At 51.2% G+C, this 16,034-nt stretch overlaps 1 protein-coding gene across 1 annotated transcript in view; it reads right to left on the minus strand.

Annotated features, from left to right (window-relative positions):
* The window catches only part of KCNB1 (potassium voltage-gated channel subfamily B member 1), a 90,729-nt gene extending 78,107 nt beyond the window's left edge, over positions 1-12,622 (minus strand). The window contains exon 1 of the mRNA XM_021685924.2: positions 12,056-12,622. Coding sequence (XP_021541599.1) covers positions 12,056-12,622 — 567 coding nt within the window. The remainder of the gene's footprint in view (positions 1-12,055) is intronic.
* Positions 12,623-16,034: the final 3,412 nt, after the last annotated feature.

The raw sequence follows: 16,034 nt of genomic DNA on the forward strand, positions 1-16,034 counted from the left end.
ATTTGGGAAGGAGAGAAGTCAAGTTCAGGTTCTCAGAAAGGGCCACCTGGACCGAGAGGACCTCTCTGACCACACCCTGTTGTTTTCTACCAAAACATCTTGCTTCTCTCCTTCACAGCATACAGATTACACTGTGTGATTATTGCCATTTACATTTTTATTTGGTTAATGCCCATCTCCCTCCAGGAGCCTAGAAGCTCCATGATGGCTGTGGATTATTTTTATAGCTTACATTTATTCCCCCCCGCTCTTGGTAGCAGCACCTCAGTCTCTCCCTGGGGTGCCACCTGTTTTACTTCCATCTCTTGGGCTCTTCCCAGCTCTAGTCACTAAGATGTGATCCAGACCGGTTGAAGTGATTGGCTTAGGGATGGGCCAATGAAAATTAGTCCCAGGGTTTTGCTGGCTCTATTTGAAAAGAAACTTGCTTTCCCCACAGGATAGAAGCCTGGAGTTGCTGGAGATTATCTTTCCAGCCATGTTGGTAGAGCCTGCTGAAAGGCCAGAACTTAGAGATATTAGACACCAAGTACTGATGACATATCAGTCCCTGGATCCAGCCCTGCCTGAAGCCATCCCTAACCCAGGACTTTTCAGTTACATTTTCTGCTTCGGTCTGTTTGAGCTGTATATTTGTTACCTGCAACCAAAAGAATCCTAACTAATAGATACACAAGTGCTTCTCAAGCACCCAGCACAGTGCATAGAATACAGTAATAAGCAATGGATATTTGTCGCACAAACAACAGGTGGCATTGAAGCAGGAGCTCAAAACATGCACATACACCCACATGAAGTTATAAGATCCAGAGGAGCACAGAATGGAAGCCAACTTTGAAACCAAAAGGATTGTCCCAGGAAGAGGAGAGGATGATGAATGAAATTGTGGTCACTATTTCAAGGAATAATAAATGATGTGTAAACATATCCATGGCATAGGAGATAAAGGAAAATCGATCCCTTCAAAGAGAGTGGGGATTCCAGGCACGATGAACAAATGGAAGGCAGGTTCAATATCATCATCTTAGCTCTACCTTCATTTTGCTTCCCACACACCCCTGGCAGGGCAATTGTGGGCTGCCTCATTGGCACACTTGGGTCCACAGGGACTCTAAGAGGCAGAGCTGACCAAGGTCAAGGGCCTCAAAGATCACACAGGCCTTGAAAGACTCAAGGATGGGCCCTGGGCAGCAATTAGTGAAATATGATGGTCTATTTTTAGAAGCCGTTTGATTCCAGGTCCATTACCTGGTGGATGTGAGTGATGGTGTGGAATTGTCGAATGTAACATTATTCTCTCAGACAGCATCCACTTGGCAGGCCACATTGGGCAATTATGGTGGAGACCGGTCTTGCTGCAGAGCAAAAATGGAACAGTCAGGGCATGAGGAAAACACCTCAAGTGTCTAATTTCATTGTGTCTCCTTGTTGTGAATGGAAGGCCAGAGGTCACTTCTTCCTGGCCCAGGAAGTGTGGGCATAGGAGTGGGCAGGTAGAGACAAGGATGGTGGGAGAAAATGGGAGGGGATACACCTGGGAGACCCTTGCTTTGTAGGGGAGATCACTCCGATCAATCAACACACAATCACGCAAGTTTGCTCACTCATTCACTCAATAAATGTTTACTAACACTTAAGCAAAAATAATAACAATAGTTAACTTGTCCTGAACACTCGCTGAGTGCCCAGGGACTGCTCTGAGTGCCTCGTATAGAACCGTCACCCTAGCTGTTGTGAGACTCCCCAAATTATGGATCAGGAAGTCAAAGCCCAGAGAAGTTAAGTCATCCCATCAAGGACACACAGCTTGAATCATCCCTGAGCTGGGATCTGAATCCAGGCAGTCAGGTTGCAAAGCCTGCTTTTTAAAGCATCCTTGTCTCTCTGTGGGCCAGGCCTGGCATCCACAGAACATCCCATAAGCTACTCTTCACAGTGTTTTGTGTGAGGAAGGTATGAACATCAGGCTTTTGGAGCACAGAGGAGGGAGCAGTCAGGGCTGCCTGAAGAGGATGTGGGTGGTGAAGGGAGGAAAGAGAGACTGCAGGCAGACAAGAGGAAGAAGGAGGTGCAAGGCAGAACAATCAGTCTGGGCAAAGGTGTAGAGCAGGACTAGGGAAGGATGGTGTAGTCCGGGAATGCCAGAGGTGGGTGTGGAATGAGTAGAGGGGTCAGGGAGAAGGTATGGAAGGAAGTGAAGGTGGAGAGGTTGGCTGGAGCCTTGAAGGTCAACTAAGGAGTTTGGACTTTATCCTGGGAGCAGTGAGAACCTTAGAAGGGTTTCTGGAAGGGGATGATGTGAGCAGATTATACTTGAGAAAGATGGCTCTGGTTCTCTGCAGAGGAAGGCTCGATGCAGGGAGGCCTGTGTGGAGGCTCAGTAGAAAGGCCACGGTCCAACAGCGACAGACAAGTTCAGCCCTCTGATCTTATCTCCCCAGCTCCCCTGCTGGCTCACTCTGCTCCGGCCACACTGGTCACCTGGCTGTTCCTTGACTGACCCAGACATGCTCCTGCCCCAGGGCCTTAGCACACACTGTCTTCTCCATCAGGGAGGATTCTGAGCAGGGGAGTGAGCAGATCTGACTCATAAAAGTCCCTCTGGTTGCGTGTGGGGGACAGACTGTGGGGGTAGTGTGAAGATGGAAGCACAGACAGGAAGAGGCTCCTGCAGTGGTTCAGATGGGAGAGGATGGGGGCCTGAGTCAGGGATGCAGCAGTGGGGCGGTGAGAAGTGGCCACATTCCAGACAGGTGTCACCCATGCTTGTGTTTCACTGTCTTTCACTTGCATTCCACAAAACTTTCATGAGTGGAAGAGGAATGGTGGAGCCATGCTGGGTGTTTCAGGGACTGTCCCTTATCTCTGTCAACAATTACCCAGACAGCACCTCCCTATGTCCCCAGCACTGTGCACAGAGCTCTATGCCTGTTAGGACCTCTGACCCTCCCTACCCCAGGGCTCTCCCCAAGAGTCAAAGTCATCCAGAGCAGCAAATGGTGCTGGAAAACTGGGTGCCCACATGCGAAATGATAAAGTTGGTCCCTTACCTCACACCACACACAAAAATTAGCACAAAATGTTTCAAAGACCTTAATGTAAGACCTAAAAGTATAAAACTCTTAGAAGAAAAGATAGGAGGAGAGCTTCATGACATTGGATTAGGCAATGACTTCTTGAATACGACACCAAAACACAGGCAATCAAAGAAAAAAAGAGACAAATAGGTCTTCATCAAAATTTAAAACTTAGGTGCATCAAAGACACAATCACCCAAGTGATAAGGCAACCTACAGAATGGGGAAAAATATGTGCAGATCATAGATCTGATAAGGGGTTAATATCCAGAATATATAAAGAACTCTACAACTCAACAACAAAAAGACAAACAACTTGATTAGAAAACAGGGAAATTACTTGAATAGACATTTCTCTAACGAATATGTACAAATGGCCAGCAAGCACATGAAAAGATGCTCGACATCACTTGTCATTAGTGAAATGCAAATCAAGACCACAATGAGACACCACGTCACACCCAGAAGAATGGCTATTATCCAAAGAACAGAAAATACCAAGTGTTGATGAGGATGTGGAGAAATTGGAACTTTGTGCCCTGTTGGTGGGAATGCAAAATGGTGCAGCTGCTGGGGAAAATAGTATGGCAGTTCCTCAGAAAAGCAAAAAAAGAATTACCATGTGATCCAGCAATTCCACTACTGGATATATACCCAAAAGAATGCAAAGAAGGTCTGGAGGAGATATCTGTACACCCAGGTTCATAGCAACGCTATTCACAGCGGTCAAAATATGGAAGCAAGCCAAACATCCATGGATGGATGAATGGCTCAACAGAGTATGGTAAACACGTACAACGGAGTATTATTCAGCCTTAAAAAGGAAGGAAATCCTGCCATAGGCTATTACATGGATGAACCTTGAGGACATTACGCTAAGTGAAATAAACCAGTCACAAAAAGACAAATACTATATGATTCCATTTATATGAGGCACCTAGAGCAGTCAAATTCTTAGAGACAGAAAGCGGAATCGTGGTTGCCAGGGGCTGAGGGGTGAGGAAAGGAATGCTATTGCTTAACAGATACAGAGTTTCAGTTTTGCAAGATGAACAATTTCTGGAGACCAGTTGCACAACAATGTGCATATGCTTAACATTCAATGATATACTTAAAAACAGTTAAGATGGTGAATTTTATGTTTTATGTATTTTGCCAGAAATAAAACAAGAACTCATCTGGGGGTTGTGTTCCAATTGTGGGGCTCAGGCATAAGTGTTTTTCAAAGCTCAAGGGATGTGAAGGTGCAGCCAGAGTTGAATAGCACTGCTCTGTGAAGTATGCCCTATTTATCATGTCTACTTCCCAGTCTTACAGAGGTGAGGTGCCCCATGTGCTTGCACCGCCAGGAAGTGATGGAGGTGGGATTTGAACCCAGGCCCTTAGGAATATGTCTTGTGTGGTGACATTACGTCTTATTTGTTATTTATGTCACCGGAGAAACATTTTAAGGAGAACTGTGCACTAGACATTAACGTGTGAATTTTGGCTGGTCATGCTCACCTTTACCAGAGGCACCGAAACCAAGAATCTCTCTCTCCCTCGGGGAGGAGGTTGGGCCTTATCTATTAAACTACCTATTAAAATAATGCCTAATGCTAATCCTGTGTCTCTAGTAGTCCCATCCAGTAGCCTTTGAGGGCAGGGTCCTGATGGATCAGGTGCCAGGAACACTCCCAAGTCAGGTGGAAGACGCCGAACCCATCTCTCCCCTCAAAGCATGTTCCCCAGGGTGAGAAGGGCAAGGTGGGGATGGCTCCTGGAGCTTTCTTCTCACTTCCTGAAGGCTCTTCACACAGCCCAGAGGCCAGACCATGGGCTCAAAGTCAGGGAGCCCTTCCATTCCCTGTGTGACTGTGGGCCAGCCACTTCACCTCTCTGGGCCTCCGTTTCCATGGCTACGAGTAGAGATAATTGTCCCTCCCTCACAGGGTGGCCTGGGCATCAGATCCGTAAAGGTCCTTGCGTCTGCACCACTCCATAAGCACTGGATGGTAGCTACTGTCACTGTCAGTTCTTATTTTATCCAGGAGACAGAGGTGAGGCTGACTGAGCCCACCAGCCCTGGATTCTCTTCTTTTAGGAGGATCTCTGGTATGGGTTTTGTTGTAAGATGCTTTTTTAGCCCACAAGACAATCAGGACACTGAAGACGTGACATTTCCCACAGATCTGTGGTTCCTTCCACCAGAACCAGACCCCAAGACAAGGATCCAAGTACAAGTAGCTTATGTGGGAAGTCATCCCAGAAAACACTGGTAGGGGAGAGGGGCCGTGAGATAGGGAAGGGAAAGAAGCCAAACAGCGTTTATAATCAAGCAAGGAAATACTGTGGGCACCAGGAACTCTGGGGCACCTCTGAGTTACCCCCCCCAATCCAGGGGTGAGGGAGCCGGGGTGTTTATACAGCTTCCCCCATCAGTCAGCAGTGGAGGGCTGCTCTGGGTGGGGCATTAGGTCCCTGTCGTTCCTGGACTCACTGGCCAGAGGAAGCCTCTAAGGCAAAGGACTGCAAGTGTTGGGCAGCTGGGAGTTGGGCTGGTGGCACAGAAATGGTAAGAGCTAAAAGGATCTGGGTGGGACATGGCCTCTCCTCTCTTGGGGCTGAGTCCCCGTTCTGCCCCAACTGCCCCTGCGATGGTGAGTGAGTTATATAACCTCACCTTACAATGAGCATGTCTCATTTTAGAAGACGATGACTTTTTTTTGAAAAGGAGCTTATTTATCTGGCAGGATCATCAGGAGGATTAAATGAGATAATGACGATTAAAAACAAAACCAAAAACAAAACCCCTAAAAGTTACTGAAGGCTTTCTATGTGCCAGACCCTTTGCATACATTAACTCATTTAATTTGGTAGCAATTCCATGAGACAGGCTTTGTTACTGCCCTCAATTGATGCATGAAGGAACCGGGGCACGGAGAGGTACAGCAGTCTATCCCAAATCACATGGTTAGTGAGTAAAGGAACCGGACTTTGAACTTGGGCCATCCAGCTCTAAAATCAGGGCTCCCATCCATGCTACTATCAAGTCTAGGACGTACACAAAGTGCTGGGTATGGAGTTGGTGTTTACTGCTAGCTTGTTCTCTTTCAGTTAATGAAGCTTTGGCCAAACTGCTCATTTGGCCAACACTTTTCCTCCCTAAGCATTTTCACATTTTCACATTTTGTAGTCTTTCAAAACCCCCGAGAGACCAGCTGCCAAGGTATGATCCTGGTCAAGCATCCTAATGGAATGGAAAGATCTTTGAGCCTCGATGAGGGTACCAATGAGGTCAGAAAGGCCTGGAAATGGTCCCTGACCTGTACCGACTTGCAGTGTGACCCAGGCAAGTTGCTGGAGCATCCTCTGTGTTTCCTTATATCTAATGGGGATCCTGGATTTCTGATGCCTGGCTTCAGCACCTTACATCCACCATCATACTTAATCCCTTGGGCAGCCGTGTGAGGTGGGGGGTGGGGCGTGGGGGTGTTTATTTTCATCCTCATCTACAGATTCGGAAATGGAAGCTAGGGGAGGTGAAGCGATTTGCCCAAAGTACAGAGCTAGGAAATGGCAGGGCTGGGATTCCAACCCAGGACGGTGTGACCCCACAGCCAGGATTCCAGATCTCTGCAATATTGTCTCCAAGGAATAAACACAAACATCTAGGATGACCGACCTGGGGCTGGCAAGAGCCTCGGCCACAGATGACTCATAGCGCTGAAAAGGCCCCATAGATTCCAAATTGGTTTCCCTCATTTTTTCGGTTCTCCCCCCCACACACACACCCCGCCCTCATTTTTTCTTGATGACAATACACGAATCCCCCTGGCTCAGGTTAAGGAAGCAGAAGGATCATCACATTAGAGGCATGAAATCCCAAAGGGGCGGGCAGTGATCGGGCAATCCACAACACTGGGACAGGAGATGTTGCCATCCAGGGGTGTAGCTAGCAGAGAGGAATCCCCTGATAATGCTAATAATCGCTGTTGTCATTTATCAAATGCTGACCATGTGCCAGGCACTTTATGCAGATTATCTCCTTGTGGCCCTCTCAGGTGGGCTCCATTTTAATTCCCATTTTCTAGATGAGGACACTAAGACTCAGAGAAGGGAAGGAACTCCCCCAAGGTCATATTCCTGGTAAGCCATGGACCTGAGAACTGAACCACATCTTCTAGACCCTGGAGATGATTCTTTTTTTTTTTAAGATTTTATTTTTTAAGTAATCTCGATACCCAACATGGGGCTTGAACTCACAACCCCGAGATCAAGAGTCGCACACTCTACCGACTGAGCCAGGCAGGCTCCCTACCCCCACCCAGAGATGATTCTTAATCAAATCTGTGGTGGGCAAAATACTGACCACTATCTTTAAATAAAGACCACTCCCACTTTTGAATATAATAATATGTAATTATTATGATTATTCACATTTATAAAGTACTTTCCATTTGCAAATTATATTCACATCTGAAATCTCACTGAGTCATCAAAACCGCCCCAAAAGGTGGGCATTGCTTTAACTGCCATTTGGCCAATGAGCTCACTAAAGTGCAGACAGCTTGAATGATCTGCCCAAGATTCCAGGATTAAGAAACACAGGCTGGGAACCAGACCAGCCTGGGTTCAGGCCCTAGCTCTGCCATTTTCATTCCTGCCACAAATATTTATTGAGCATTTAATTGTGGGACTTCCAGCAAGTGGTTTCACCTCTCAGAGCCTCAATTTTCTCTTCGTGAAAGAGTCTTAATACCACTCATCGAAGCCATTCCTTCCTGCATCTGAAAATGCTGGACACTTGCCTTCCCCGGCTTCCCTGCTGTGAGAGCATGAGCATGTGACCTGATTCTGGCCAATGGGATTTGAAAAGAAGTCTGAGGGGACTCCTGGGAAAGGTTTGCCTCTCAGGGAAAAAGGTGGCACACGGGATGAAATGTCCCTCTTCACTGGTTGGACCTCACGGGTCTACATTAGCCGTCTTGTGACATGAGGCTGAATCAAGCCTGAGGGCCAAGCCACCTGCAGGAGCTGGAGGAGGAGAAAGATGGAATGATTCTAGAATCCTGATGGTATCATGGAGCCATTAGCCCAAAACCAGCTACCTTGGAATTTTCTGTTACGTGAGATGATGCATCTTCCTCCTTGTAGAGGCCACTTTTAGTTTTCTATTCTGTTACTTGCAGTCCAAATTGGCTGATTACCTGATAGGATTGTTGAAGGGATTTCAATGAGATAGGGGATATAAAGTACCGCTAACTAGCGCCTGGCACAATCAACAGTAGCCAATCAGACTGAGATACATGCCCTGAGACTATTCCAGGGAAGGCAGACCCTCCTGGCCTGGCGAATTATTTCCCTCTCTCTCCTGCTAAGAAAACCTGGAGATTTTTCCAAGAAAGCAGAAACCCAGTGGTGGCCCAGGACCACAATCCTGCTGCTTGGACGGGGCTGACCCCAGCTTCCAAGCAAGAATCATCACACTGCCTTTTGCCTAATGGATTTTGATTTTCACTCCCCTGACGGTGAAGGCTAGAGCCTGTACTTTGGTTTGTCTCCGTGTTGCCAGAACATCCCATCAATTATTAACAGCGTCAGCTCGGTCTCCCAGTACTGCTATCAGAAGGAAAGAGTGTCGCAACTCAGCCCACCCAGTCATAGAGAAAGGACTCTGCTCCTATTTATAGCAACGAGCCCCACCTACTCCCATGTGCTAGGCACCGCGCTAAATCTTCACAAACATGATTTCATGATGACCCTGCAAGAAGGGCCTTGCATCTCCATCTTATAGGTGGAAGGCGAAGGCTTGCAGAGGTGAAGAACCCGCCTGAGGCCAGAAACTGGGGAGGTGGTGGGTCTGGGCCTGGGACCCTGGTCTGTCCTTGCTCTAAACATAGGAGATATGCTTGTTCCTGCATCTCACGACCACGGAGAAATGATCCTCCCTTTGACCATCTCATTCTGTGGCCTCTGAGAAATTTCCATAGGCTTTGCTGCTCTGATAAGCAAGGCATCCAACCTGGGGGATGGATGGGGTGGGGTAGGCAAAGTACACGTGACTGAAGGAGGCCAGGAAGCTGGGCTGCAGGCAGGCAATGAGGAACAAGAGACAGAGCCCCAAAACCCGAGACACACTGACTGACTGCTTGATTCATTCATTCAGTCCACATGTAGTTATTTGGAGCTCCTCTGGGCCAGCCACCTTGACAGGTGCTGGGAACAGAGCTGTGATTGTAACTCATGGAGCTCGTACTCTGGAGGGTGAGAAAGAAAAGGAAGCAAATAAAATTTCAGGTGGTGCTCAAAGCCTAGGCAGGAAAGACATTGAGTGTGGTTGCAGAGAGTAAGGGGAAGGAGAACGTTTTAGACAGGGGTCGGGAAGGTCTCTCGGAGGGGTTATTTGAGCAGGGACTTGCTCAAATGAGGAATGAGGAGAAGCAGCTGGAATGGGACACGGGGGGGGGGGGGCAAAGCATTCCAGGTGGCAGGAATAGCAAGTGTAAAAGTCCTGGGGCAGGCTTTAGCCTGCCCTGGGTAGGGAACAGCAAGGAAGCCAGTGGACTGGAGCCCAGTGAACCAGAGGAGAGTTGAATAGATGAACTCAGAGAGAGGACATGGGGACCGATTCGGTAGGGTCTGTCTGATATGCCATGGTGGAAGGTTTGGATTTTATTCTGAGTGTGGTGGGAAACCTCTGGAGGGTTTTAAGCAGATGAATAATGTGATCCAGTCTCTAATTTGAAAAGCTCCCTCTGGCTGCTGTGTGGGCAATGGATTTGCAGGGGGCAAAAGTGGAAGCAGGGAGACTGGGGAGAAGTCTGTGGCACTTAATCACTATGGAAAGAACAACATCTTCAAAATCACACTTGGGTTTGAATTTCTGGCTACTCTTGTTTGCCTGCTGTGTGACCTTAGGCAAGTTACTCAACCACTCCGAACCTCCCTATTTGTGAAAGGCGGGATAATAACAGAGAGCTGGTATGAGGACCAGTTGTGTTGTTACATTTCATACACAGTGAATGTTTGATCAATGGTCAGGATTTCTATACTGAGGGACCAACGATCATGCTTGCCTGTGAGCCTCCCCATTTCAGCTCTGGCTGCAGAATGTCCTAGACCGTCCATTTGCCAGGAATGTGAACTGACAGCCTGAGCCTGGGATCACGGAGAGGTCATGAAGCTTGTCCCTGTGAGCGGATTAACCCGAGGGCAAGATGAGGCTGTTTATTCCCAAACAGCGCCTTTTGCAAGCCAGAGCTCCCTCCACTGTCTTGCTGCCAGACGCCAACCCAAACACAGCCCTTTGCCGGCTTCTTCCCTAGGAGGGTGACTCGACCCTCCTTGGCCCCTCATTCTCATGTCTTAGGGACAGGACAGGGACAGGGAAGAGTCATATTTGGGCCTAACCAGGGTGTGTGTAGGAGGAACCCGTGTCAGGCCTGGAAATAGCAAAATAAGTCTGCTGATCCTAAGCCGGTTAAGGGTGAGTGACTGTCTTAAGAAGGAAGGTTTCTGGACACGAAACCTAGGGCAGGATTATGGTCAGAGGCAGCCCACAGAAGAGAAAACCAGGCCTAGAAATCTCTGCATGCTCTTTGGGGTTGCCAGGGAAGAGAGAAAACGTTCAGGCCTCCCTCCACCTTCCTCCCAGCCACCCCCTCCTGCATCTACTCTCAGAGGCCTCTCCCCAAGCCACCAGATCTGGGGAAAGGACCCCACAGTGTCCCCTTCAGACCCAGCCTTGCAGGTGGACCTTCAGTGAAGGGCCAACTAAGCCAGGGGGATCCCACAAGGAAAGGCCAGGCGGGACACAAGGCAGCCTGAGCACATACATGATGCTTCCTCCTGCCTTTTTCCTTTTGCCGCAAACACATTTACCTACCTGCCCCCCCCTCCTGGCCCCACTCTTTGAGAGTGTTCTGCATGTCTTTCCCAGCGTGGTAGTCCTGGATTTCGACATCAACACTTCTTATTTCTGGCTCCCCCTGGGCCTCACACAACCTCTTCTAGAGCGCTGAACACACTGTGTTGTCATTTACTCCCGACACCCAGCACGTTGGCCACCTGAAGACAGGCCCCATCTCTCCAAGGCATTCCTGGAACCCAGCCCAACACAAAGAAGCAGCTCATCAGCACTGACCCCCTTCCCTGGCCTGGCCCCCCACCCCAAGTCTGTCTCAGGCCAGCATACCCTCTGCCTTTACCCAGCAGCACACTGGTCCACTTGGTGTGATCTAAGCCTTTTCGCCTCCTTCTGCTTCATTTTTCACATTGCCTCATTTTTCTCTATTTCAAAATTCACATCCTCTTCCGACAGCCAAAGCATCTTTACAAGCTGCACCAAATCATTCTTGGAATAAACTCACCAAATAAATAAAGAACAAACCAGGGGTGACCCCTTGCCCACAAGCATCCACAGGCAGCTGCGTGCATCATGCATGCACACACCTACCCCTCAGAGTCCCTGTGCCTCATTTTTCTTACTTATGTTAAAACTGCCTGATAGTATCTCAATGTCCTCCAAGCACATCTGTAAGCTGCTTTCATTCCTTCCTTGGGGTAAAGTGGGGTTATAAATACAGGGATAAGTATTAGAATCGCAGGTGACCCCCCCTTCCGCCTGGGTCTAGGACTCCACGAGGGAGCATTATGTATATAGAACAAACTCAACTCCATCCCAGCAAGGCTTTATCGTCCCTCTGTGCCTTCTTATTTACAGTGTCCACCCTCTTGCTGTGGGAGTTTACATCTCCGCAAATCCTCTTCTCCAACAGAGTCGAGGTATAAAGTATTGAATGATCAAGGGATGAGGTAACCAATGCAAACAGTAACAGTCAAAAGGTGTTGGTGCTCACCTCTGAGGTCTGGGCCACAGCCCCTCCCCCTTCCTGGTCTTCTTTGGGAAAGAAGCCGGAGACTCCCCCAGCGGTGGTCCTCCAGCCGGGGACCCAGGCAGAGCCCCCAGTGCAATTGCCCGCAGATCCCAGACTCACCTTGGCAGCCACAGAAGAATTGGGCTTCTCCAGGAGGTCCCAGAGCTTTTTCCTCTTCTCTGCGCAGCACGTGTTATCGAACTCCTCCCCCTCTCGCTCCCGCAGGGTCTCGGCCTCCCGCTTGAGCTCCTCGTTCATCTGCTCCTTCTTCTGGTGGTAACGGGCTTGGCAGCAGGACTCCAGGTAGATTTCGTCGATGCCCCAGTAGTCAAGCTCTTGGCTGAAGCTCAGCGCGCACATCTCCTCCATCATGTGCAGCCGCCCAGTGCGGTAGAAGTTGAGGATGGAGGTGAAGGCGCCTGGATGGCGGTCGAAGAAGTACTCGTTGTCGTCGAGGCTGTAGTCGTCACACACCTCGAGCAGCGAGTCGTGCGTGTTGCAGTCGCGTAGCTTGCCCAGCCGCGTGCGGGGCAGGCGGTCCAGGGTGCGCCAGAGCACCTCGTGTGCCAGACCCCCGACGTTGAGGCGGACGCGCCTCGAGCACGCCTTGCTACGTACGATCTCCATGGGCTCGGGCGGCAGCGAGCTGGTGGAGCGGGAGCCATGCTTCGTCATGCCCGCCGGCATCGCTGGTCCGGCCGCCCCCGCCCCCCCTGCCCCCCCAGGCCGCTGTCACTGGACGGCAAGGCCGGCCGCTGCGGGGGAGGGGGGCAGGGAGCGCTGTGGGCTGCTGGGGGTGCAGGGGACCGCGCGGGCGCGCGTCACGGCCGGCTTCTCACCTCCATCCCGACCGCTGAAAGGCAGGAAGCGGACGCGGGTCAGCAAACAGGGAGCTGGGAGCGGCCCCTCCCACCTCCCCACCCGGGCCCCAACCGGCCTTGACCTTCCTGGTGCTTAAGCGGCTCAGGACTGGGGGGCGGGGGGCCGGGGGCGGGGGTGGCTGAACGGCTTGGCGCTGTCCCTCCCGCCAGTGCTGAAGTCCGCCCCATCCCATGGGTGGAGGGAGGAGCGACTCTTCGGGGCGGGAAGAGGGCCCCCAAGAGGCGCTTCGGGGATCCGGGAGGCCCCACCCCGGGTTTCTGCCGCCCAGGCCAGACCCAGCCGCCCGGGGCGCTGTCCTCCCCTTCGAGTGCTGAAACTCGCTTCTTTCTGGGTCTCCCCGTCGAGTCCCGAACCACCCCACAATGGGCAAAAGGGGCGCTGCATGAAAAACTTTTTTTTTTTTTCAGATTTCTCATCTTTTCCTTCCCCCTGCTCCGAAATAATTAGAATTTGAGCTCTAGGAGGGGGCAGTGGGTTGGCTTTTTCTAAACCTTAAAAGACTCGGGGAGAATTCTGGGGGGATTTCAGCTGCCCCCCCCGTCGGAGGTCATAACTGACGGGGTGGTCAAAGACAGCCTCGCTGTTCCGGAGCGACCCCTCTCCCTAAAGCACGGGAGCATCTCTTGAGGTCACTCCGGTAACTAAGTGAGCCCTGAAAGACGCAAAGCCAAGATCTGTGCGGAGTCCTACCCCTCCCCCTGTGCCCCCTACCCCACCGCAGGAGGGGCGCGCAGAGTCCTGCGGATCCACCTGCTCCATCCTTCCTTCTCTCCTTCCCCGCCCCCTTCCCCCCCCCTCCCCCGACCTCGCTCCTCTCCTGCGATGGCTTTTTATAACTCCGGGTTCTGCGCCTTTCCCGGGGCTTGGAAGGGAAGGGGTGGGGAAGGTGGGAGGCGGGGAAAGGAGCTGAATTTTCTGGCCTTTTCAAAACGTGCCCTCCTCCCGCCGCGCGCTGGTGATTTCGGGGGCTGCCCTGAGCCCCCCAGCATGTGATCCTGACGCCCTCTCCCCTCGCGCCTCCCCAGGCCCCAACCCTTGCCCGAAGAACCCCCCCATAACATCCCCCCGGCCTGAAGCCGCGGAGCCCGGGTAGACCAACAGGCCGAACCGCGGCAGGCGAGCCCCCTTCCTCTGTCCCCCTGTGTCCCCGCCGCTGGCCGCGCTCCTCAACACTCACCCCCAGGGCGGCCGCTTCCCGGGGCCAGGGAACGCGCATCGCCCCGGCCGCCCGGGCGCCCCCGCCCGCGGGCAGCGGCGAACCCGGGGCCGGGCCGGGCCCGGCCTACGCCGGCCGGGCAGGCGACGCGCTAGGCTGCAGGCGCCGCGGAGCCGGGGCTCCCTCTCCGCGGCTGGGGGCGCGGGCGAGCGCTGGGGGCGCGGGTGGCAGGTCCGCGATCGGGCGGCGCCTCCTGCTCCACCTCCTCCCGCTCCGGCTCCGGCTCCGGCGGCGGCGGCGGCGGTGGCGGCCGCTGCTGCTGCTGCTTGAGCGAGATCAACAAGTCGGGGCTGAGCTTAGGCTCTGCGCTGGCTGCGATTCTGTCCCGCACTTCGGAGCGCCCGGAGTCGGGCACCGAGGCGGGACGGCGCCACCTGCGGGTCGGAAGCGTGAGCGCCGCTTAACTCCTGCCTGCCCGGCCCAGCCTCCAGGTGAGGCTGGGGGCGGGCTAGGGCTTTGCGCGAAGATGCACCTGGCGGCCCGGCCCTTCCCACCTGGGCTCCCTTTCCTGGCTGCCTCGCAATCCTTCCTTCTTTTGTCAGGTGAAGAACGTGGGGGTGAGCGCCTACTCTGTGTGAGGCACTAGGAGAAGCGGCTGAGAAACAGCTGTGAATCAAACGCAAACGTTCGGCCCTTGGAGAGGGGGCTGGAGACAGACAAAAAACAAAGTAAAAAAAATATGTCAGACGGTGATAAGCGCTGGGGGGGGGGGGGAGAGGAAAGAGGGGGGGGGGGGGAGGGGGGGGGGGGGGGGGCAGATTGCAATTTTAAATAGCCCTTGCTTTCATGGGCTTTCACGCTAGATTCTAAAACCTAATTCTAGGATGGAATTCTGGATTCTAGTGGAGGAAGGTAGACAATGAAATAGATCAACAGATAAATATGCAATGTGGCAGCTGGTGGCAACAGCAAAGATGAAAAATAAAGTAGGGTGAGGGCAAGAGAGAGTGAGGGGTCAGCTGGTTTATAGAGCCTGGCGATTCATTATTCATTCATTCATGTTACCTTGGGCAGCTGGTTATTGAGAGCTTACTGGGTGCCTGGCCCTGTGCCAGGCTGGGCAAAGGAACCATCCTTCCCTGGAGCTCCTGTCCAGTGGAGGAGACAGAATCCATCAAATAATCTCCAGAAATGAATATAGAACCAAAGGAATTACCTGAAGAAGTGAGCAAGGCTTACCTAAGGATGCCATAGTTAGACCTCATGTTTACTCATTTATTCTTCCAAATACATATTTACTGCATGACAAATAAATAGGAGGAGAGATACACAGTAAGCCCCCTGCTTTGGAAGAGAAAGCTGGGACTAAGCCACAGGGCCCCTTCCCCTCTCTGGCCCTTTTCTTCATTTATAAAATGAAGAGATTCATTTCCATAGTGTTGCACATATTATATATACAGTATAATATATAATATTATATATACTATATAGTATAATATATAGTATAATATAATATAATGAATAGTATAACATTATATATATATATATATATGGTTTTTTTTTTAAGATTTTATTTATTTATTTGAGAGAGAGAGAATGAGAGAGCGAGAACACATGAGAGGGGATAGGGTCAGAGGACAAAGCAGACTCCCTGCCGAGCAGGGAGCCCGATGCGGGACTCGATCCAGGGACTCCAGGATCATGACCTGAGCCGAAGGCAGTCGCTTAACCAACTGAGCCACCCAGGCGCCCTATATATTTATATGTTTAAAGTAGGCTCCACAGCCAGCATGGAGCCCAACACATGGCTTGAACTCATGACCCTGAGATCAAGACCTGAGATAAAATCAAGAGTTGGACCCTTAACAGACTGAGCCACCCAGGTGCCCCAATATCACTATATTTTTAAAATCTGTTTACTTTCATCACCTCCATCATCATGGTCCTTGTCCAAGATGTCATCCTCTTGTGGGTAGAAGCCAGGGATTCTGCTAAACATCCTCCAGTGCACAGGATGGGCACTCACGATAAATAATTCTCCAGGTCTGAATGTCAATAGTG

Source organism: Neomonachus schauinslandi, chromosome 10 (assembly GCF_002201575.2).
Source record: "Neomonachus schauinslandi chromosome 10, ASM220157v2, whole genome shotgun sequence".
Lineage (NCBI taxonomy): Eukaryota > Metazoa > Chordata > Mammalia > Carnivora > Phocidae > Neomonachus > Neomonachus schauinslandi.